At 42.1% G+C, this 25216-nt stretch overlaps 1 protein-coding gene across 5 annotated transcripts in view; it reads right to left on the bottom strand.

Annotated features, from left to right (window-relative positions):
- Positions 1-25216, bottom strand: part of LOC139557318 (band 4.1-like protein 1) — a 107525-nt gene that overhangs the window by 62000 nt on the left and 20309 nt on the right. For all 5 annotated transcript variants that reach the window (XM_071371966.1, XM_071371963.1, XM_071371964.1 and 2 more), the window contains exons 2-4: positions 11847-11935; positions 11402-11569; positions 1161-1265 (exon numbers count right to left, since the gene is read on the bottom strand). In XM_071371966.1, coding sequence (XP_071228067.1) covers positions 1161-1265; positions 11402-11569; positions 11847-11918 — 345 coding nt within the window. In that variant the 5' untranslated portion in view covers positions 11919-11935. The remainder of the gene's footprint in view (positions 1-1160; positions 1266-11401; positions 11570-11846; positions 11936-25216) is intronic.

Here is a 25216-nt window from a genome sequence, read left to right as displayed (position 1 = left end):
CAAGAAAACCCATAACATGATGCAGCCACCACCATACTTGGAAATATGAAGAGTGGTGTTTAGTGATGTGTTGTGTTGGATTTGCACCAAACATAACACATTGTATTCAGGACATAAAGTTTCTTTGCCAAATGTTTTGCAGTTTTACTTTTGTGCCTTATTGTAAACAGGAAGCATGTTTTGGAATATTTTTATTTTGTACTGGCTTCCTTATTTTCATTCTGTCAATTAGGTTAATATTGTGGAGTACCTATAATGTTGTTGATCCATCCTCAGTTTTCTCCTATCACAGCCATTAAACTGTATAACTGTTTTAAAGTCACCATTGGCCTCATGGTGAAAACCCTGAGCAGTTTCCTTCCTCTCTGGCAGAGAGTGTATCTTTATAGTGACTGTGTGTATTTAGTTTAGTTAAATTTATTTACACCAAAGAAAACAAGTGATAGACAACAATACAGATAAAAAATGTAATTAAATAAAAACGGTGTGCAGGTGTGGTTGGAAGATCAAGGCCTTATATGAAAACCACACAACAACAAAAACAATATACAATACATAAGTAAAACAATAAAAAATGGTTGTTAAAGGTCGTCATTGTAAATAAGAATTTGTTCTTAACTGACTTGCCTAGTTAAATAAAGGTTAAATAAAAATAATAAAACTATATTTTTTAAACATGGTTGATACAGTACACTATCCAAGGTGTAATTAATAACTTCACCATGTTCAAAGGGATATTCAGTGTCTGCTTTTTTATTTTTACCCATCTACCAATAGGTAACGAGTTATTGCCTTCGTAACGAGGTATTGCAAAACCTCCCTGGTCTTTGTGGTTGAATCTATGTTTGAAATTCCCTGCTCAACTCAGGTAGTCATTCAAAAATCATGTTAAACACTATTATACACACAGAATGAGTCCATGCAACTTAAATGACTTGTTAAGCACATTTTTACTTCTGAACTTATTTAGGTTTGCCATAACAAAGGGGTTGAATACTTAATGACTCAGGCATTTCAGCTTTTCATTTTTTATTAATTTGTAACATGACAAAATGTGGAAAAAGTCAAGGGGTGTGAATACTTTCTGAAGGCACTATAGGTGCCAGTAGGTGGGAGTGAGGGGGAGGGTTCTAGGTGGGAGTAAGAACGAAGATTCTGACCTTGGTGTTGTCTGTGTCATAGAACGTCAGGCCAAAGTAGTCCCTCTCCAGCAGGTTCAGATGGCCACACACCATGTCCAGCACGGACTGCCCCCTGGCAAATTTCTGTCAAAAACACACATGATTATAAAAATGCACACATGCGCCCCCCACCACCACCACCACACACACACACACACACACAGGAATGGTTTGGTGTTGTGGGGATTTGTCATATTCAGTAAGATACCAGTGAGTCAAGTGATATCATCATAACCTTGTATATATGCTGGATTTCTCTTCTACCCTATCAGAATGAATCTCACTGCCAAAATACTGCATAGCCCATTTTCAATACAGATACAGTAACAGTGCATCTTTAAATACAGGAGCTATTTATGAATAAAAAAAAGCATTTTTGTCCGGTGGTTTAGGAAATGCATCATGGAATTATTATCATGGCTCCCGATTGGCGCAGCGATCTAAGGCACTGCATCTCAGTGCTTGAGGCGTCACTACAGACCCTGGTTCGATTCCAGGCTGTATCACAACCGGCCGTGATTGGGAGTCCCATAGGGCGGCGCACAATTAGCCTAGCCTTGTTAGGGTTTGGCTGGGGTAGGCCGTCATTGTAAATAAGAATTTGTTCTTAACTAACTTCCCTGGTTAAATTATATATATACTGTATTTATATCTATTAGATTAACTGACTAAATGAAAAATCTCTTTCATCACACTATGAAAATACCATCAGCATGAAAATCCAGCCCTTCTGTTGGCTGACAGACATTTTCATGGTCCAGTACCTCCTCAGCCCTGAGGGATAGGAAAGGCTAGGCAATGGCTACAAAAGGAAGGAACCGCTAGTATTTCACAGGGCCACACCTAGTTTTCACCCCTTTAGGGCTTAGAGCCGACACACTGCATGTTTCAGTGTTTCAGAGGCAGCTTTGGCAGATGCAGTCTACACACACACACACACACACACACACCACACTCGTCTCCCGGGAAACCTGGCTCCTACGGCGACAGTGCAACCAAGCAGCTGTTACCATGGAAACAGAAGTAATAGGTTCCTTTTCTTTTTGTCTGTGCTCTGTCTTGTGAATGGTGGGGCACATGGCTTTGTTACACTCCTTTAAAGAAAACTGGTACAGTAGCCATTACCTTGCAAAATTATTAATGAAACATAAATGAAATATTAATGAAACATTAAACATAACCTGGCCTTTAATCAAAGAAATGCTGTGGTACCAGTCTGGTGAAATACAGCAACCACGAGCGAGTGAGGGAGCGATTAACGTAGTGGCTGCTGAGAAATTTTGGAGCGTATTGGATTTTCTAACTAAATTAAATTGCAACACACATTTTAGGTGGTCCCCCCAAGCATTGCAACTAAGCTGTTGATGAGATTTCGCTCCCGTCCCAATTGCCTCCAATCACATTTCTGCCACACTAGTTCTATGGGCTGATTGCATTAGAAGCCATTTGGCGTAATCCTGCAAATCCATTTTAGAGACTGTATGGTCCAGGCAAACACGATGAAGGGAGACAGTATCTGGGTATGGGCTAATAGCTAGTCTCAGAGAGAGTGTTAAGTTAAGTAGTGATAAGATTGATCAAGTAAGAAAGGCTATACTGGACAAAAGTATAGAATAGAATATTAAAAACAGGCCTTTTCAAGTTTAGACAAAACTCCTTCTCTTTCATAAACATTCATTCATTCAAGAAATGTGGTGGGAAATTAATATCCAGTTAAGGAAAAATACAGGAGTTTTGTACAGCCAACTAGCACAAAAATAATAATATTATTATTGTGATATGTAACTGTATCGATTTTTCCCCCCGTCACTAGTTAAATAGCAAATGTGCCAGCTCTGGTCTTGGCACGTGATCTCCAGCCTACAGGTTCCAGATAGGCTACAGTGTGGGTAGGATTAGATTATTATGGATAAGAGTGAGATCATTTTTACTTGTCAAACGGCAGCTGAGTATCAATTATCATGTCACCTGAATAAGACCCTCAATATTTATTGGATAGGAGCATCAATCTCATCCCAGTGCACTTTCACCACAATGTGAAGTTAATTATAACTTATTTCATCTGTAGCCTAATAAACTGCATGCTTTCCCAAGTCGTGGTGGGAGGACAACACAACATACAGTATCATCGCGTGACTCCAAGTTTACTTCGATATGATGATTATTCTACCAATATTTGTGCATAATGGCGTTTCCACCACCATTTCTCAAATAATACATTTTACCGACACAAAAAGATCTCACCATGTGAACTAACAAATTGTCTGTTGACATTTAGGAAATTGCACCGACATTTCCTGTTTCCATCAGCCCAGTCGGTTTTATGCGTCAGGTAATTCATCCGCATGAAATGGTTGGATGGCAACTTGGTTAGTAATGGTGAAAACTTGGAGAAATGTTGGTGTAAAGTGGGTTTAAATCCTAGAAGTTGGAAAAACATGACCAGTGACATATCAAAATGCACATTTTTGGCACATTAGCAAGTGTTAATTCATATTAAAAATCGGATTTATTTAATTTTACTTGTGGTTCATATTAAAGTGCAGTTCATTTAATATAACAGGCTTTTAAAATCTAATATTAGTGCACAATTTCTAAAATATCAAAGGAACACAAAAGGCACTCTATTTGTGGAACGGCCCAATTCTTTGAACTGGCCTGATCAACAGTTGCTTCATCTGTCTATGATGTGTGGTCTGTGTCTGTTAAGAAGAGAAACTGGTTGGAATGAGAAAAGACAGGCAGGCCGGTCTAATAATTATTGTATCAATTGTATGGCTTGAGGTTAGAGATTTAACAAGGTAAATGCACTGTACTTAATCAATATCAGCAATGTTAAGCACCAACGATCAATAAGAAAGTGGTGTGGATTGCTTCTTGGTGTATACCATTAAGGCACAGTTCTTCATTGTACATCATTACACTCTTAGAAAAAGGTTTCCAAACGAGTTTTGAGGATGTCCCTATAGGAGAAACCTTTTTGGTTCTAGATAGCACCTTTTTTCTAAGAGTGTACATTAATGTGCCTGGAGATTTGTACAATATTCGTATGCTTCACCCACACCAAACCATCCCTGTCCAACTTCACAAACACAAACACACACACACACACACACACACACACACACACACACACACACACACACACACACACACACACACACACACACACACACACACACACACACACACACACACACACACACACTCTCTCTCTCTCTCTCTCTCTCTCGCTAACTCTCTCTCTTCTCCTCCCTCTTTCTCCCTCTTGCAATCCCCCAATCTATTTTCTCCTTGGTCGTACAAAACTACTAAAACGTCAACTGTATAGATTTCCTATCCTTTAACTGAATGCTTCTGATGTCACTGCAGAAGATGAGAGACGGGGGAGGTTGGGGGTAGATATGGGAAACCTCTAGTACATCCCCCAACATATTTCACCCCCCCATAACACATCCCACTCAGTCACCTCCAGCTACCAATGTTACAGTCCCGACATGATCTATGGGGGTAAGTCCAGCTCCACCTCAATGGGAGGTCTCCTCTCACACTTGTCACTCACTGTCTCATTGGGAATACTAGTATAGCATGTGTAGCATGACTGTGTGTGTGTGCATGCGTGTGTGTGTGTGAGTGCATGGGTTAGGGTTAAATGTCAGAAACCCAGTTACCGAGATTTACTGCCCAAAACCAATCCCTTGCGAGAATATGATAAATCTGAATGTAACAGTATAACTTTAAACCGTCCCCTCGCCCCAACACGGGCGCGAACCAGGGACCCTCTGCACACATCAACAACGGTCGCCCACGAAGCATCGTTACCCATCGCTCCACAAAGGCCACGGCCCTTGCAGAGCAAGGGGAAACCCTACTTAAGTCTCAGAGCAAGTGACGTAACTGATTGAAATGCTAGTAGCGCGTACCCGCTAACTAGCTAGCCAGCCATTTCACATCCGTTACACTCACCCCCCTTTCAACCTCCTCCTTTTCCGCAGCAACCAGTGATCCGGGTCAACAGCATCAATGTAACAGTATAACTTTAGTACGTCCCCTCGCCCATACCCGGGCTCGAACCAGGGACCCTCTGCACACATCAACAACGGTCGCCCACGAAGCATCGTTACCCATCGCTCCACAAAGGCCACGGCCCTTGCAGAGCAAGGGGAAACCCTACTTAAGTCTCAGAGCAAGTGACGTAACTGATTGAAATGCTAGTAGCGCGTACCCGCTAACTAGCTAGCCATTTCACATCCGTTACATGAAGAAATGATTTATATGAACAGCATGGAGTGAACTGAAACTGTTAAATGATATGCAATGTCTAAATGTGGCTCGTCTGCGGCCTCTGCATGATGAATCAACGCTCATGGTTGGGACAGACAGCCCATCTCAGTATGTAGTGGAGTTCACAATGCATGTAGACCTATCGTCTCAGTATCATAACTTTTTTTATTGTGACAGGTAGGCCTACATTTGCTGCAGCATAGCCTATGCTACAGTAATATAAAGACTGAATGTGAGTCTAATTTACCCATCTCCGGTCTGGCGTTCGGTGGTCACCTTGTTTTTAAATTGTAAAGAGTCCAGAGTTTTAAAACAGCCTATCACTCGAATATTGTTGCTTAAAATCAGTGCAGTGCCATTCAAATTGCATCCAAAATAGAGAATCCTGTTCTACAGTAGATTGATATACAGCCCTATATATAGATGCCCTAGCCTACCTCTTTCAGGTAATAAATTCAATGCAGTATTAGCTTTATATTTAGCTAATTAATGATGGGTTATGCATAATAAGCTTCTAACTTATAGCCTCTGTTTCTTGCGCAATACGCACGCACCTGTGCTCCGCTGGCCTCTCTCTTTAAAAAATGCGCCTTAGATCTTGGAGTCCCATGCAGGAAAAGCTAGACTAGTATAGCTTGTTGGATATAATTTTTTTGCATTTCTTATACCAATAGACTATTCGAAGAGGGATGCAAGCTCCTTTATGCCGAATGTTAAATACAGTAGCCAATTGAACTCACAGGTAGTTTGAAAGAAGAGCGAACACGCGATGGCGGTAGGCTATAGCAGTTATTTATTCAGACCCATAAACATTCAATCTTCGTGATGAGAAGTGAAAGCCTTCTTAATCTAATTCTAGTCCTATATTATACAAGTATGACATTGGCATGATGAACATAAGGACAACAAAACTTATTTCATTTCACTGTTGAAAGCAAGGAAGAAATGAAGCAACAATACAGAGAGAAAGAGGATGTAGGGAAAACATTAGGGAAAATATTATAAAAGGTATATATGCGTCAGCCTACTAATTATACAAATAGGCCTTATTATATTTCTAAATTAAAAACAAATTTACTAGCCTATACTTGTGATTCTGTTGCAGCACATTCGTCACCTGTCTTTATAATGATTTGAAAGATGTGCGTGATTCCAGTCCATATACAGTGCATTCGGGAAGTATTCAGTCTCCAGGGAGGTGACTAAGAACCCGATGGTCACTCTGACAGAGCTCCAGAGTTCCTCTGTGGATATGGGAGATCCAACCATCTCTGCAGCACCAATCAGGCCTTTATGGTAGAGTGGCCAGACGGAAGCCACTGCTCAGTACAAGGCACATGACAGCCCACTTGGAGTTTCCCAAAAGGCACTTAAAGGACTCTCAGATCATGAGAAACAAGATTCTCTGGTCTGATGAAACCAAGATTGAACTATTTGGCCTGAATGCCAAGCGTCACGTCTGGAGGAACCCTGGCACCATCCCTACGGTGAAGCATGGTGGTGGCAGCATCATGCTGTGGGGATGTTTTTCAGTGGCAGGGACTGGGAGACTAGTCGGCATCGAGGGAAAGATGAGCGGTGCGAAGTAGAGAGAGAACCCGATCAACCATCTCTGGAGAGACCTGAAATTAGCTGTGCAGCAACACTCCCCATCCAACCTGACAGAACTTGAGAGGATCTGTAGAGAAGAATGGGAGAAATTCCCTAAATACAGGTGTGCCAAGCTTGTAGTGTCATACCCAAGACGACTAGAGGATGTAATCACTGCCAAAGGTGCTTCAACAAAGTACTGAGTAGAGCAGGGGTGGGCAAACTTTTTGGCATGAGGGCCACATCGGGATTTAGAAATTCAACGGAGGGCCGCATTTTTGGGGGGGATCAATTGTTTGTTCAAATACATTTGCGGGGGCCTCCCGATTGGCGCAGCGGTCTAAGGCACTGCATCGCAGTGCTTGAGGCGTCACTACAGACCCGGGTTCGATCCCAGGCTGTGTCACAGCTGGCCGTGACTGAGAGACCCATGAGGCGGTGCACAATTGGCCCAGCATCGTCTGGGTTAGTAAAGGGTTTGGCAGAGATTTCCTTGTCCCATTGCACTCTAGCGACCTCTGTGGCGGGCTGGGTGCATATGCATGCTGACACGGTCGCCAGGTGTATGGTGTTTCCTCAGACACATTGGTGCGGCTGGCTTCCGGGTTAAGCAGGCATTGTGTCAAGAAGAAGTGCAGCATGGCTGGATCGTGTTTCGGAGGACGCACGGCTCTCGACCTTCGCCTCTCCCAAATCTGTACGGGAGTTGCAGCGATGGGACAAGACTGTAACTAACAATTGGGGAGAAAAAAAAAAAAGAATTATGTCTCGCGGGCCGGATTGAAGTGCCCGCGGGCCGTACTTTGCCACCCCCTTAGAGTAGAGGGTCTGAATACTTATGTAAATGTAATATTTCAGTATATACAGTACCAGTCAAAAGTTTGGACATACCTACTCATTCAAGGATTTTCTTTATTTTTTATATTTTCTACATTGTAGAATAAAAGTGAAGACATCAAAACTATGAAATAACAAATAGAGAACCATGTAGTAACCAAAAAAGTGTTAAACAAATCAAAATACATGTTATATTTTATATTCTTCAAAGTAGCCACCCTTTGCCTTGAAGAAAGCTTTGCACACTCTTGGCATTCTCTCAACCAGCTTCATGAGGAATGATTTTCCAACAGTCTTGAAGGAGTCCCCACATATGCTGAGCCCTCGTTGGCTTCTTTTCCTTCACTCTGCGGTTCAACTCATCCCAAACCATCTCAATTGGGTTGAGGTCGTGTGATTGTGGAGGCCAGGTCATCAAATGCAGCACTCCATCACTCTCCTTCTTGGTCAAATAGCCCTTACATAGCCTGGAAGTGTGTTTTGGGTTCTTTTCCTGTTGAAAAACAAATCATAGTCCCAATAAGCGCAAACCAGATGGGATGGCGTATCGCAGCAGAATGCTGTGGTATCCATGATGGTTAAGTGTGCCTTGAATTCTAAATAAATCACTGACAGTGTCACCAGCAAAGCACCCCAACACCCTCACACCTCCTCCTCCATGCTTCACGGTGGAAACCACACATGCTGAGATCATCCGTTCACCTGCTCTGCATCTCACAAAGACACGGAAGTTGGAACAAAAGATCTCAAATTTGGACTCATCAGACCAAAGGACAGATTTCCACCGGTCTAATGTCCATTGCTTGTGTTTCTTGGCCCAAGCAAGTCTCTTCTTCTTATTGGTGTCCTTTAGTAGTGGTTTCTTTGCAGCAATTCAACCATGAAGGCCTGACTCACGCAGTCTCCTCTGAACAGTTGATGTTGAGATGTGTCTGTTACTTGAACTCTGTAAAGCATTTATTTGGGTTGCAATCTGAGGTGCAGTTAACTCTAATGAACCTATCCTCTGCAGCAGAGGTAACTTTGGGTCTTCTTTTCCTGTGGCGGTCCTCATGAGAGCCAGTTTCCTCATAGCACTTGGTTTTTGCAACTGCACTTGAAGAAACTTTCAAAGTTCTTGACTGACCTACATGTCTTAAAGTAATGATGGGCTGTCGTTTCTCTTGGCTTATTTGAGCTGTTCTTGCCATAATATGGACTTGGTATTTTACCAAATAGGGCTATCTTCTGTATACTCTCCCTACCTTGTTACAACACAACTGATTGGCTCAAATGCATTAAGATGGAAGGAAATTTCACAAATTAAAAATAATGCCAAGAGTGTGCAAAGCTGTCATTTAGGCAAAGTGAGGCTACTTTAAAGAATCTCAAAATTAAAATATATTTTTATTTGCTTAACACTTTTTTGGTTACTACATGATTCCATATGTGGTATTTCATATTTTTGATGTCTTCACTATTATTATACTATGTAGAAAATAGTAAAAATTAAGAAAAACCCTGGAATGAGAAGGTGTGTCCAAAATTTTATATTATTTTATATATTTAACTAGGCAAGTCAGTTAAAAAAAAATCTTATTTACAATGACGGCCTACACCGGCCAAACTCGGACGACGCTGGGCCAATTGTGCGCCGCCCTATGGGACACCCATTCACAGCCGTTTGTGATACTGTCTGGATTCAAACCAGGTTGGTCTGTAGCGATGCTTCTAGCACTGAGATGCAGTGTCTTAGACCACTGCGCCACTTGGGAGCCCAAAGTACTGGTACTGTATATATTTTTTTATTTATTTTGCAAAACAATTCTAAAAAACGTTTTTTTTTTATTTTAGAATAAGGCTGTAACGTTAAAAAAAATTGGAAAAAGTCAAGGCGTCTGAATACTTTCCGAATGCACTGTATTAGAGTAAAATAGAATACAGTACAGTAATTCAGTTCACACTTAAAAAGATTAGCCTACTGGAGCTTGTTTCATTTATTTACCCAAGAGAGCATATAGCTAGCTACATCTATGGGCTTTTATGTTTTTCTGTTTTGCGTAATGTGCAGTAGATTTATCATATACAGAATGTATTGGATAATGGCACAATCATTTGGGCTTTTTCTGGCTTGGGCTCATTAAATGTTGTTAATGTAGAGATCATAAAATGTATTTAATATATGGGTCATCGGGCTCAGGTAGCATCAGGTTTGAATTTTCATGCTGATCAAAGCTCTAATCAAATCCAGACATATGTATATATTTTGTTATGCTTTTGAATGACACTTCCGGTTTTGGCGGGAAATACCAGGTTACCCAGAAGAAAAGTGACTTATTCTCGGGATGGAACATTTGTAAAATATTCAACCCTAGTGTGTGTGTGTGTGTGTGAGAGTGAGAGGGAGAGTGTGAGTGTGAGTGTGAGTGTGAGTGTGAGTGTGAGTGTGAGTGAGAGTGAGAGAGAGAGAGAGAGAGAGAGAGAGAGAGAGAGAAGAGAGAGAGGAATAGGACACTGAATCAGGAGGTCCATTGATATGAGAGGGCTGTAAGTAGCAGCCTCAGAAAACACAGCCTGTAGTCACTGTCTGAGTGAACCTTGTGTTCAAGTAAAATCAGAACTCTCTTACTCATCCTATACATAAATATCACTAATTAAGAAAAAGTCTTTGTGATTGTCTCCACCCCCTTCCAAGGTGTCGCCCATCTTCCCCATTATCCCCTGTGTATTTATACCTGTGTTCTCTGTTTGTCTGTTGCCAGTTCGTCTTGTTTTTCAAGTCAACCAGCATTTTTATCTCAGCTCCTGCTTTTCCCAGTCTCTCTTTTTCTCACCCTCCTGGTTTTGACCCTTGCCTGCCCTGACTCTGAGCCCGCCTGCCTGACCATTCTGCCTGACCCTGAGCCTGCCTGCCGATCTGTACTTTTGCTCCACCTCTGGATTATTGACCTCTGCCTACCCTGACCCTGAGCCTGCCTGCCGTCCGGTACTGTCGCCCTACCTCTGGTTTACTGACCCATGCCTGCCTTGACCTGTCTATTGCCTGACCCCGTTGGATTATTAAACCATTGTTAATTCGACATTGTCTGCATCTGGGTCTTACCTTCATACCTGATAACTACAACCTTTGCTAGAAGCTAATGAGCTCCAGGCAGTGCACATAGATAGAGGTGTGTTTGCAGCAACTTGGATATAACTTGTTAATGTCTACAATTCAGCATGTTCGATTTATTAGCATTTAAACACTACAAGGGACAGATTGCTTTGTAACTGGCACTATCCTTATTCTTGAAGTGTTACCAAACATGCTAAGCTGCTGCTCATCTTGCTAAGATGCCGCCTAAAATAATTTCTATAATTTCTAATGTCTAGTGATTAGCCCTAGTCATGGTCATTCCTGTCTTTGCCCCTAAACTCTCTATGTTCCTGTCTGATTTCAACTTTGTACAAAAAAGGGGGACCACATTTTTTTTTTATAAAAAAAGATTTGAAATCCCCCAAAAAGATTTGAAATCCCATATAATAAATACCTCTACTCCAGTTTCATACTCTGAGCCGTCAAGTAGGGTGATTTTGACAGGAACGGTTTTGGGGCGTTTGGAAGATTTCTGGGGGGATTTTGATGCTTTGGTGGGGGTCTTCTCTGAGCTGTCATCCATGTCCCCATGATAGTCATCTGACGTCTTACTGTCATGATCCTTAAGATAAGTGAAAAGTTTCAAATAAGACGTCATAAACCACAATTTATTGACTTAGTAACCAAGCCAATGTATGAAATATCAAAACAGTAGGCTAAATGATGTGGACATTAATGTAATAACCACAAAAGGCATACGATACAATGCACACTGCATAATATTCAAAGATTTGCTCCATTTTATGATATACTGTGTTTTGTAGGTTTAATGCAAATGCTAAATGATTAGATGTGAAGTGCAAAATGATACACGACTGTGAGTCTTGCAGCTCTCCAACCTGATTGGTCCTCCTGACATCACCCTCCATGGTACTCTTCATCTCCATGGGCAATCCCTTTTCTGTGGTCATGGTAATGGAATGCAATCCTGAAACAATAAATTAACAGAAACAGAAAGTCAGCAGTCTTCTGATGTCCACATCCCAAGACCAGCATGACATATTACCCGTAGTGGGTGAACCCAGCCTGCCTATTACACACTCACACATATACCCTACCCATCACACTCTTCCCTACCCCTTGCAAAATCCAAAACCTCCCCAATGTTGTTGAAGTCACCATCCTGCGACACAGTGGCAATTACTGGCCACAAAACGAATATCCAACAATGTCACATCTAATTTTCTTCTTAACTGACGGCTATTGTGGTTGCTTCAATTAGGCTCTGACTGCAATCACTAAGTGCTTTTTACGTCAAAAGCGATGTGTCCTCACTGTAATAGCAGAGCTGAGCAGAGCCTCTCAGGAGCTGTCTGCATGAAGAGCGTTCACTTTAGGAGGCTCTCCCTGATGCTAGCAGAGACATAGAATAAATTACATCAGCAAGAGAGCCCTGCGGCATAGCGGAAGACAGCAGAGAGAGAGAGAAAGGGAGAGAGAGAGTACAGGGAACGTGACAACAATTTCATTAGAGGGGTAGAGAAAGAGGGAGAGAGAGAGCGAGACAGATGAGCTTTGTCATGTGAAGGTGACCACTCGCTCTCTGAGAATAATCTGATTTGTACTCTTAAACAGAAGTTCCTCCCCTCACGATTAAAAATAGCTGACATTCTTAGAGAGCTCAATTATCTTTCAGATAACAGCCACATACTGTAGCTCTATTATCAGGGGGCAAAGGGTGTCCGCTCCAAGTTTTCTTCTGCTTCAGCTGTTGTCTTTGAAGATACGGGGAATATGACTTTGACAACTACTTCTACCGCAGTGATGGTAATGCAGTACTTATTACAACCCTTTATGTAATATAGTTACTTTATGACAGTGTTTCCCAAATGGTTAGTTGTTGTTATCTTACATTTACGTAATGTAGCAGATGCTCTTATCCAGAGAAACTTACAGTAGTGAGTGCATAAATGTTCATATCGGTCCCCCGTGGGAATCGAACCCACAACACTGGTGTTGCAAGTGCCATGGTCTACCAACTGAGCCACACAGGAGCTACACTAGATAACCAAAAATATGTGGACACCTGCTCGTCGAACATCTCATGCCAAAATCATGGGCATTAATATGGGAAGGCTTTCCACTAGATGTTGGAACATTGGGACTTGCTTCCATTCAGCCACAGGAGCATTAATTAGTGAGGTCGGGCACTGATGTTGGGCGATTAGGCCTGGCTCGCAGTCAGCGTTCCAATTCATCCCAAAGGTGTCCGATGGGGTTGAGGTCAGGGCTCTGTGCAAGCCAGTTCTTCCGCACCGATCTCGACAAACCATTTCTGTATGGACCTCGCTTTGTGCACAGGGGCATTGTCATGCTGAACAGGAAAGGGCCTTCCCAAAACTATTGAATCGTCTAGAATGTCATTGTATGCTGTAGCGTTAAGATTTCCCTTCATTGGAACTAAAGGGCCTAGCCCGAACCATGAAAAACAGCCCCAGACCATTATTCCTCCACCAACAAACATTACAGTTGGCACTATGCATTCGGGCAGGTAGCATTCTCCTGGCATCCGCCAAACCCAGATTCGTCCGTCGGACTGCCAGATGGTGAAGCGTGATTAATCACTACAGAGAATGTGTTTCCACTGCTCCAGAGTCCAATGGTGGCGAGCTTTACACCACTCCAGCCGACCCATGGCATTGTGCATGTTGATCTTAGGCTTGTGTGCGGCTGCTCGGCCATGGAAACCCATTTCATGAAGCTCCCGACGAACAGTTATTGTGCTGACGTTGCTTCCAGAGACAGTTTGGAACTCGGTAGTGAGTGTTGCAACCGAGGACAGACGATTTTTACGTGCTACATGCTTCAGCTCTTGTGTGGCCTACCATTTAGCGTATGAGACGTTGTTTCTCCTAGACGTTTCCACTTCACAATAACAGCACTTACAGTTGACTGGTGCAGCTCTAGCAGGGCAGAAATGTGACAAACTGACTTGTTGGAAAGGTGGCATCATATGACGGTGCCACGTTGAAAGTGACTAAGCTCTTCAGTAAGGCCATTCTCCTGCCAATGTTTGTCTATGGAGATTTCTGCGTGCTCGATCTTAAACACCTATCAGCAATGGGTGTTCCTGAAATAGCGGAATCCACTAACTTGAAGGGGTGTACACATAATTTTGTATATATAGTGTAAGTCATAAGAAAATGCTAGAATTTTTAGGTTGGTCACACAATTCAAAAAAGTGAAACAAGTAAAGCATATAGTATACAGTAATAATACTTTAAGAACAACAGACAACTACGATGTCTGGCCATTGTAGCCAACTTGATAACAATATAATGACTTCCTATTAACATCTGAATTTAAGCCTTTTGTTGTCTTAGAATATGCTACATTTGCCGGTCTGGTTATCCTACTTCCAAAGTATTTCCAGGTAGGCCTATCTATCCATAGAATGAGAATGTGCACATAAAAGACTCAGATATAAAAAGTGAATCATGCAACCATGCTATTCAATTTGGGATTGGGAGGTGTGCAGAGCTCATTCTCTTACAGGACTGAAGTAGCCAGCGGCACAGTTATAATCTCATAGTCTCATTGAGGATAATTGTCACGTGTGCCCCCTCTCCGGTCTCAAGGTCATCAGCCTGCTCGTTATGGCGCACACCTGTCACCATCGTTACGCGCACCTGTGCATCATCAGCCTCACCTGGACTCCATCACTTCCCTGATTACCTTCCCTATATATGTCACTCCCTTTGGTTCCTTCCCCAAGCGTTATTGTTTCTGTTCCTTGGTCATGTCTGTGCATTGTTTGTGTTACATGGTTGTTTCATTTATTTATTAAGACACTCACTCCCTGAACTTGCTTCCTGACTCTCAGTGCACATCGTTACAGAATAACACATCGCATCAGGGAGTGTTATTTTTATTTTTTGTTTCGGTGGGAATGATGTCGGGTCCGGGAGCCGCTACAGGCTCTCATGCCTCAGACAGATTGCCAGGCTCCCCTGCCTCCGCCGGTTCGTCAGGGTTTCATGCCTTCGCCGGATCGCTAGGCTCCCCTGCTTCCATCGGCTCATCAGGCTCTAATGCCTCAGCTGGATCGCCAGGCTCCTCTGCCTCAGCCGGTCTGTCAGGTTCCCGTGCCCCAGCCGGCGACAGGTTCCCGCACAATCAGCAGGGGTGACCGGTCCGCTCCTGATCCCCGAGATCGTCCCTTTGGTTGGCGTCCTGTGGCTGGAGCCGAACGCACCGGGGAGGGGGTACCGCAACATATGCTCTTTCTCCGGCGTTCTAGGTCGCCATGCTCCTGCGTCTCAGCTGGACTGACAGGTCTCCCACAACTCAGCATAGATGACTGGTCCACTCCTGATCCCCGGGATCGTCATTTTGGTCGGCGTCCTGCGGCCGGAGTCGCGTGTCGGGGAGGGGGTACTGTCACGTGTGCTCCCTCGCTGGTCTCTAGGCCACCAGCCTGCTCTTTATGGCGCACACCTGTCACCATCGTTACGCGCACCTGCGCGTCATCAGACTCACCTGGACTCAATCACTTCCCTGATTACCTTCCCTATATATGTCACTCAAACAGAAATTTGCATCCTGTAGCACTAATTCCAATAGGTTTTGGGACACTAAAGTCTATGGAGAATAAGAGCACCTCCTCCCAGCTGCCCACTGCACTGAGGCTAGGAAACACTGTCACCACCGATAATTGACGATAATACAGAATTTCAAGAAGCATCTTTCTACGGCTGACCATGGTTTCCACCTGGCTACCCCTACCCCAGCCAACAGCTCTGCACCCCCCGCAGCAACTTACCCAAGCCCCCCCCCACGCTTCTCCTTTACCCAAATCCAGTTAGCTGATGTTCAGAAAGCGCTGCAAAATCTGGACCCCTACAAATCAGGTGGGCTAGACAATCTGGACCCTCTCTTTCTAAAATCATCCCCAAAGCCAACACCTCCTTTGGCCGCCTTTCCTTCATTGCTGCCAATGACTGGAAAAAATTGCAATAATCACTGAAGCTGGAGACTTATATCTCCCTCACTAACTTTAAGCATCAGCTGTCAGAGCAGCTTACCGATCATTACATCTGTACATAGCCCATCTGTAAATAGTACACCCAACTACCTCATCCCCATATTGTTATTTATTTTTCTTGCTCTTTTGCACCCCAGTATCTCTACTTCCACATCATCATCTGCACATCTATCACTCCAGTGTTAATGCGAAATTGTAATTATTTTGCCACTATGGCCTATTTATTGCCTTACCTCCCTAATCTTACTACATTTGCACACACTGTACATAGATTTTTCTATTGTGTTATTGACTGTACGTTTGTTTATCCCATGTGTAACTCTGTGTTGTTGTTTTTGTCGCACTCCTTTGCTTAATCTTGGCCAGGTCGCAGTTGTAAATGAGAACTTGTTCTCAAATGGCCTACCTGGTTAAATAAAAAATAAAACTCCCTTTGGTTCCTTCCCAAGGCGTTACTGTATCTGTTCCTGGGTCATGTCGGTGAGTTGTTTGTTACGTGTTTGTTTCATTTATTTATTAAAACACTCACTCCCTGAACTTGCTTCCCGACACTCAGCACACATCGTTACAATAATCTATGTTGTAGGGCCGTCCACGACTACAAAACATAATGGTCGACCAAGAGTCGTCTGTTATAAAACTTGTATTTTTCCTATAGTTAGACACATCCTATGTGTTTTAATTAGGGATGCAAAGGGTCGGAAACTTTCCGTGAAATTTCCGGAATTTTCCATGGGAAATTAAGTCAGGAATTTGGGGAATTTACTTAAATTCATCAAAAAAGTTAGCTTATAACAATTAACCTTTTTTGTGGGATACACATAAGGCATTTCTAGGTCTTGTGGCATATTTTGGTTAAACTTTCCCCAATTCAATGGAATCGCAACCCTCTGCATGCACAGTGCATTCTTCCATCACATGTGCAGTGCATTCTTCCATCACATGTACAGCTGATTCTCAAGATCATGCACACTAATGAGATGCTATTGAGCCAGCACTACTACACTGTCTGAGCCAAGGACTATATGCTTTCTGGTAAGTTTTTATTACAATACTGGGTAAGGTGAATATATTTTATGACATATTTCTTTGTTAACTAGTAAATAGTAGCCTACAGGAGTGTGTTTAAATAATTTCTAACTTGTTAACAATTTCTGCTACCATGTGGGTTTTAGCTTGCTTGAGCCTGCTAACTGAGTGTCAATTCACCTGTTTCCATACATGTTTAATTTAAAAACATTTATCTTACAAAATAATTGCTTAATCTAACTGCTTAACTATTTATCTGTACATGGAATTGTATTTGGGGGTTTTTTTATCTCTTTTTTTTCTAATCTTTACGGGAAAATGCCACTGGCACTATCTGATGTGTGGAGACATTTCACTGCAGCTAATGTAGAAGGAAAAGCTGTGTACATTTGCAAATACTGTGCCAAATCATATGTGAAGAATGCAACAAAGATGCAGAATCATCTGGCCAAGTGCATAAAGCTCCCTCAGCGCTCACAAGCAACCTCGGACAAAAGTCCCTCTACTTCTATATGAGGTGAAAATTATGAATCAGACACCTTATCGACAGCAACAGCTCATGGTCCTCCTGGAATCCGATTTTTTTTTTGACTCAATGGAGGAACGTAGTCAGAGAAATGCTGATGAATGTCTTGCTCGAGCTGTGTACGCAACTGGATCACCTCTGATGCTCACGGGCAATGTGTAATGGAAGAAATTTCTGAATGTTCTTCACCCAGCATACACCCCTCCAACCAGACATGCTTTATCTACTCATTTGCTGGATGCAGAGTTCAACAGAGTTGAAAAGTCAAGCAAATCATAGAGAAAGCTGACTGTAATACAAACATCTCTGATGGGTGGTCAAATGTTTGTGGGCAAGGAATAATTAACTACATCATCTCCACCCGTCAACCAGTATTCTACAAGAGCACAGACACAAGGGACAACAGACACACTGGTCTCTACATTGCAGAAGCGCTGAAGGCAGTCATCAATGACCTTGGACCACAGAAGGTGACAGACAACGCTGCAAACATGAAGGCTGCTTGGTCTAATGTGGAGGAGTCCTACCCTCACATCATACCCATTGGCTGTGCTGCTTATGCATTGAATCTGCTCCTCAAGGACATCATGGCACTGAAAACAATGGATACACTCTACAAGAGAGCCAAGGAAATAGTTAGGTGTGTGAAGGGTCATAAAGTTATAGCAGCAATCTACCTCACCAACCAAAGTGAGAAGAATAAGAGCACCACATTGAAGCTGCCTAGCAACACACGTTGGGGTGGTGTTGTCATCATGTTTGACAGTCTCGTGGAGGGGAAGGAGTCTCTCCAAGAAATGGCCATATCACAGTCTGCCGATATGGACAGCCCCATCAAGAGGATCCTCCTGGATGATGTATTTTGGGAGAGAGTGGTAAGCAGCCTGAAACTCCTGAAACCTATTGTAGTAGCCATTGCATGGATTGAGGGAGACAATGCCATCCTGTCTGATGTTCAGACTGTTTGTAGATGTAAGAGAAGAAAACCATACTGCCCTGCCCACTTCACTGTTGCTCCAAGCAGAGGAAACTGCAGTTCTGAAATACATCAAAAAGCTTGAAGACTTCTGCCTGAAGCCCATACACACCGCAGCGTACATGTTGGACCCCAAGTATGCTGGCAAGATCATCCTGTCTGGTGCAGAGATCAACCAGGCCTATGGTGTCATCACTACTGTGTCTGGCCACCTTGGCAAGGTTCTTGGCAGTCTGGCGAAGTACACTTCCAAGCAAGGGCTTTGGGATGGAGATGCAATATGGCAGTCGTGCCAACGTATCTCATCAGCCACCTGGTGGAAGGGACTTTGTGGATCTGAGGCTCTTTCTCCTGTTGCCTCCATCATCCTCCAAATCTCACCAACATCAGCCGACTCAGAGCGCAACTAGTCTTTGTTTGGGAACACACACCAAAGCACACAACAGGCTGACCAATACAAGGGTTGAAAAATTGGTGGCCATCCGGGCAAATTTTTGGCTTTTGAGCCTGACAACAAGCCATCCTCAACAAGGTTGGAAAGTGACAGTGAAGATGAGGCCTCAGAGTCTGATGTTCAAGAGGTGGACGTTGAGGAGGTCCAGGGAGAAGACATGAAAGCCTGAGAGGAAGACAACCAAAGCTTAAGTTTCTAGACTTTCATTTTACAGATGTTGAAAACGTTTTTGGGAGATGCGATGGATCATTGGGGATCATTCAATATTCCCTTTCTTTTGTTGTTCAGTGAAATCATCCCATGTGAAGAGTCAACTCATTTAATTAAAGTTCAATTCGTAACTAAATTGTTTTTTTATTTCTATTGGAAGGATTTAATCATTTGCAATTATGTCTATTTATGATAAGGTAAATGGTTTATGTTTCTGTCTCCATATGATATGGTAAATATATCCAATGCAAAAAACATCTACATTTAAATGGTATTCATATTAATTTGCATATATTTCCGTTAATTCCCATGTATTCCCGTTAATTCCCATATATTCCCACAGCCATTTCTGACTGCAAAGGTCTGTTTCCCAAAATATCTAATTTGTTTAGGAAAACATTCCAGTTCAAATCTTGATCTCTTTCCATAACACAAAGAATGCATGACATGCATGTGACCAAGGTGGCCTGACCTATAGCATATCATAAACACATTAATAAATTGGTTATAACAAACTCCAAACACCATAACAGCAAAATGGATGCAGAGGACGTGAGAAATAAACCCGAAAAGGGGGAATGGTTAGGCTACTGGTTGCTCATGAGGTAAAGGGGAAGTCAGATATGTGGAATAAATCTTACTAGTTGTGGAAAATACTGGAGATCAAGAAAAGTAAGGTAAGGAGCAAGCGCTGCGTGTATCTTATGTGTGCCAAACAGGTGCTGTCAGATCACAATATAATTTTTCTGACCGTTTGGAACAATGTAAACAACACTAAATAAATTACAAGCGTACCAGAGTCTGTTGTAACGTTTTTTTGTTAAGCCTTTATTACAGCAAAGACTAAACAGTCGCAATCATTCATGAATGCAATTTTCGGAATGGAACGGTTTATTTCATGTTTAAGCAAATTATTCAAAGGTCGCTTTATTTTATTTTAAAATTAAAAAGCTTGATTGCATTTCCAAATATGAATGTCTCGTATGCTGTGTGATGACATGAACGAATGAATGATTGATTGATCTAGTACCCTATATAAGTTTTGAAATACAGGCTTAATATATGCCTAAGTTACAGTTTTAAGACTAAAGAGGATGTGTTCTTAGGCCTACAGCTCAAAGGTGGTTACACAAGGCTGCTATACTAACCCTACTAATGATAATGACGTTACTTATTATTATGATGATGATCATCATAGTAAAAATAAGAAGGAGAAAAAGAAAAAGAGTGTTATAATTATTATAAATATTATTTTTCTGACAATTTGGAACAGTGTAAACAACACAAAATAAGTTATAAATAATACCAGAAGCTGTTCTAACGGGAAAAAAGTGTAAAGCCTTTATTACAGCAAAGCAAAGATTAAAAACATTTGTGAAATTGTTGTTTAATTGACATGTTTACTAGAAATAGTTTACTTGACAAACAAATACTCAAACAGGCAACAGAAGCAGTATCTGTCTTATTTCTATAGATATATATGGATGATTTATAAAGCCAAGCACATTTAACAGTTAGGCTATTGATTATAGACCTAATTAAATTGGGGATTCCTCTCTCCTCACTTTTCTTAGACAATAAGGTACGGGCTGTGTTCTCGTCTCCTCATTCTGCTGCTGCCTCCGCCGCATTGTTCTCAACACCAATATGCTGGTTAACTTTGCTATTATGCACATAGCAACATGGTCTAGGAAAAGGTGCCAATTCAACAGCGCACTGATGTGTTTCAGAACCACAGGTATGCCTTGTTAAAAGTTAATTTGTGGAATTTCTTTCCTTCTTAATGCGTTTGAGCCAATCAGTTGTGCTGTGACAAGGTAGGGTTGGTATACAGAAGATAGCCCTATTTGGTAAAAGACCAAGGCAATATTATGGTAAGAACAGCTCAAATAAGCCAAAAACGACAGTCCATCATTACTTTAAGACATGACGGTCAGTCAATCCAGAAAACGTCAAGAACTTTGAAAGTTTCTTCAAGTGCAGTCACAAAAACCATCAAGCGCTATGATGAAACTGGCTCTCATGAGGACCGCCACAGGAAAGGAAGACCCAGAGTTAACTATGCTGCCGAGGATAGGTTCATTAGAGTTAACTGCACCTCAGATTGCAGCCCAAATAAATGCTTCACAGAGGTCAAGTAAAAGACAGACCTCAACATAATGTAGTCAGAGGAGACTGCGTCAACCAGGCCTTCATGGTCGAATTGCTGCAAAGAAACCACTACTTAAAGGACACCAATAAGAAGAAGAGACTTGCTTGGGCCAAGAAACACAAGCAATGGACATTAGACCGGTGGAAATCTGTCCTTTGGTCTGACGAGTCCAAATCTGAGATTTTTGGTTCCAACCGCTGTGTCTTTGTGAGACGCAGAGTAGGTGAACGGATGATCTCCACATGTGTGATTCCCACCATGACGCATGGAGGAGGAGGTGTGATGGTGTGGGGGTGCTTTGCTGGTGACTGTGAGGGATTTGTTTAGAATTCAAGGCACATTTCTGGTTTGCGGTAGTGGGACTATCATTTGTTTGTGTAAGGGCTATTTGACCAAGAAGGAGTATGATGGAGTGAGTCATCAGATGACTTGGCCTCCACAATCACCCGACCTCAACCCAATTGAGATGGTTTGGGATGAGTTGGACCGCAGAGTGAAGGAAAAGCTGCCAAAAAGTGCTCAGCTTATGTGGGAACTCCATCAAGACTGTTGGAAAAGCATTCCTCATGAAGCTGGTTGAGAGAATGCCAAGAGTGTGCAAAGCTATCATCAAGGCAAAGGGTGGCTACTTTGGAGAATCTCAAATATAAAATATATTTTGATTTGTTTAACACTTTTTTGGTTACTACATGATTCCCTATGTGTTACTTCATAGTTTTGATGTCTTCACTATTATTCTACAATGTACAAAATAGTAAAAATAAAGAAAAACCCTTGAATGAGTAGGTGTGTCCAAACTTTTGACTGATACTGTATATTTTTCTGCTACTGTTCGGCTAAAGGAATGTCGGTCGACCAACAGGCTGTCGACCAAACAATCGACCCATCGACTAAATGTGGTCAGCCCTACTATGTTGTGGAATACTTGAGTTAATCATGTAAACAAATATTACTCCTGCTGTATCTGTAAGACAAACCACATGTTTATCATGGTGTTAGTGTAACAGTATAGCTTCCGTCCCTGTCTGCCCCAAGCTGGGCACGAACAAGGAACCCTCTGCACGCAACATTCGCAACCCAAAGAAGCACCATCAATACCACTGACCTAAAAAAAAAGGCATTTCTAGGTCTGGAGAAACAATACTTCTGGGTCTCAGGGCGGATGACATCACTTGCACAAGATTAGCGCATCGCTAACTGAGTAGTTATGTCACGTTCCTGACCTGTTTTTCCTTTGTTTAGCTTTGTTTAGTTGGTCAGGACGTGAGCTGGGTGGGCAGTCTATGTTATTTGTTTCTTGTTTAGGTTCATTGGTTAATTAGCCTTATATGGTTCTTAATCAGGGGCAGGTGTTTGACGTTTCCTCTGATTGAGAACCATATTAAGGTAGGCTGTTCACACCGTTTGTTTGTGGGTGATTGTCTTCCGTGTCTGTACCACACGGGACTGTTTCGTTTGTTTAGTCTGTTCCTGTTCGTGCGTTCTTCGTGTTATGTAAGTTCTCATGTCCAGGTCGGTCTACGTCGTTTTTGTTATTTTGTAATTTATTCAAGTGTGCTTCGTGTTCGTCTTGTTTGAATAAATTCATTATGTACTCCACAAAAGCTGCGTTTTGGTCCGATCCCTGCTCCTCCTCAGACGAGGAGGAGAACAATCGTTACAAGTTATTCCACATCGGCTACGCTATAGCATAAAGACAGGAAACCTGAGTGCCACCAATGGACATTAGACAAGATTACAGACATCTCTAAATCTTTCAGTACTTTGATCCAGATTTGAGTACCATTTCTCTAGCTAAAATGGAAGTGTGATATAAAAAACAAGGGATAAAGCTAATGAGATGGTGGGATTAGTGAAATGGCACAAGGCAGGCTAAGATTAAAGTTTAACACATCCAGGAAAACCTTAATTAAGAAGTAACAAAATAGGGTTTTAATTTAGTCTTTTAATTGCTCCACACTTGTAAACAGCTGATGGATAATGTGGTATTAGTCACCAAAGCATCAAGGAAGTTTAGATTAACATTTCCCTCAGCCAGCTGTCTGTCTGCTAACGGGTCTCTGGATTTAACTCTTGAAAGGCTCAGACAGAAGACTTCTCTCAACTTTAGCGACAGGCAAACCTATCTGTGCATAATCAGAGGCAATCCAAAAATTATATAAACAGGATCTTGAGAGGACTAATGTGACACGCAGCATGATAAGTAGGCTTGGGCGGTATACCGGATATACCTATACCGGGGTATTTGGAAATAGCCACGGGATGGTTTTTCAATACTGTCAATACCGTTGAAACTATTTCTTTGAAGTTGTTTTTTATAAATTGTAATATTTGTAGCTACTTTTAAAGGCTACTTCAGGATTAGCAGATACCCATAGACTTCCAGTCATTGTGCTAACGCTAGTTAGAATTGGCTCGAGAAACTAACTTCATACTGATTAGATCCCAGGCTGTGTCGCAGGCGGCTGCGACTGGGAGACCCATGAGGCGGCACACAATTGGCCCAACGTCGTCCGGGTTAGGGGAGGGTGTCAAGAAGCAGTGTGGCTTGGCGGGGTCGTGTTTTGGAGGACGCACAGCTCTCCCGAGTCAGTATGGGAGTTGCAGCGATAGGACAAGACTAACTACCAATTGGATATCATGAAATTGGGGAGAAAAAGGGGTAATAAATGAAATACTGAAACATACAACAAAAAAAATATATATAATTACTTTCTTCATACAGAGACATAAAAATGGTATCCACGAGTGTAACGGCTCTCGTTGGTGGTAGGAAGCGTAGACCAAAGCGCAGCGTGGTAAGTGTTCATGATTCCTTTTATTCAAAAAACACTTAAACAAAATAACAAAAAATGAAAATGAAAGTGAACAGTTCTGTCAGGCACAGACACTAAACAGAAAACAAGATCCCACAAAAACCCAAAAGGAAAATGACAACTTATATATGATCCCCAATCAGAGACAACGATAGACAGCTGCCTCTGATTGGGAAACACACACAGCCAAAAACAAAGAAATAGAAAACATAGACTTTCCCACCCGAGTCACACCCTGACCTAACCAAACATAGAGAATAATAAGGATCTCTAAGGTCAGGGAGTGACAACGAGTCCATCTGACTCTGGGGAAGTAGATAAAGGGCCTCATTGGCAAAATACCAAAGTATCCCTTTAAGTAAATACCTGCAGTCAACTTTTGCAATACATTAGGAAATACCGAAGATCGCGTTCTACATAATACCTGTCAGATAATTTAGCTAATTTATTAGCTCTTTAGTTATCTAGCTAAGTGGTTAGCTTCTTACAAAATCAAGTTGCGCTTGGTAACAGCAGAGAATCTCCTCCTGTATCAAGAGCCTTGCTGTCTAATATTTGTTTTGTGCATGCAGCAAACTGTAAGTAGCATTTTTTGTTACTTGTATAACTTTGAGCTGGGATGTCTGTCCTGCAAATACTTCAGGTCAGAGACTGTATAACATGTAGCGCTCGTGAGCATTTTGTTATCATTCTCTATGGGATTTTACATGTACTTATAAGCATTGCTAACCTTCGGATTACAAAGGCTCAGTGGGGTTTGAAAATAGCGTCCCTTGTGTTCAGTGCCAGTATTACTGAATATGGCACAAGATCAGTAGGAACGTATGATATCTGGATAGCGCCCAAGTCTAGTGATAAGTCCCTCAATTTCAAAGCTCAGTGTGGACAAAGAAAGTAATACATGGAGTGTCTTTGAACCCTTTATGAAGTGACTTCATGACCAGCACCTAACAATAAGAAATAGGGTATAATTACTTTATTTCCTCAACAATGGCTGTAAATTGCAAACTGAAACTGTGTTGAGTTTGAGTGAGCTACATGTCAGGATTGTGCAGTTTTACA

Source organism: Salvelinus alpinus, chromosome 28 (genome assembly GCF_045679555.1).
Source record: "Salvelinus alpinus chromosome 28, SLU_Salpinus.1, whole genome shotgun sequence".
In the NCBI taxonomy this organism is placed as follows: Eukaryota; Metazoa; Chordata; class Actinopteri; order Salmoniformes; family Salmonidae; genus Salvelinus; species Salvelinus alpinus.
The sequence above is the reverse complement of the archived record's forward strand: the minus strand, read 5'-3'. Positions and strand labels throughout refer to the sequence as shown.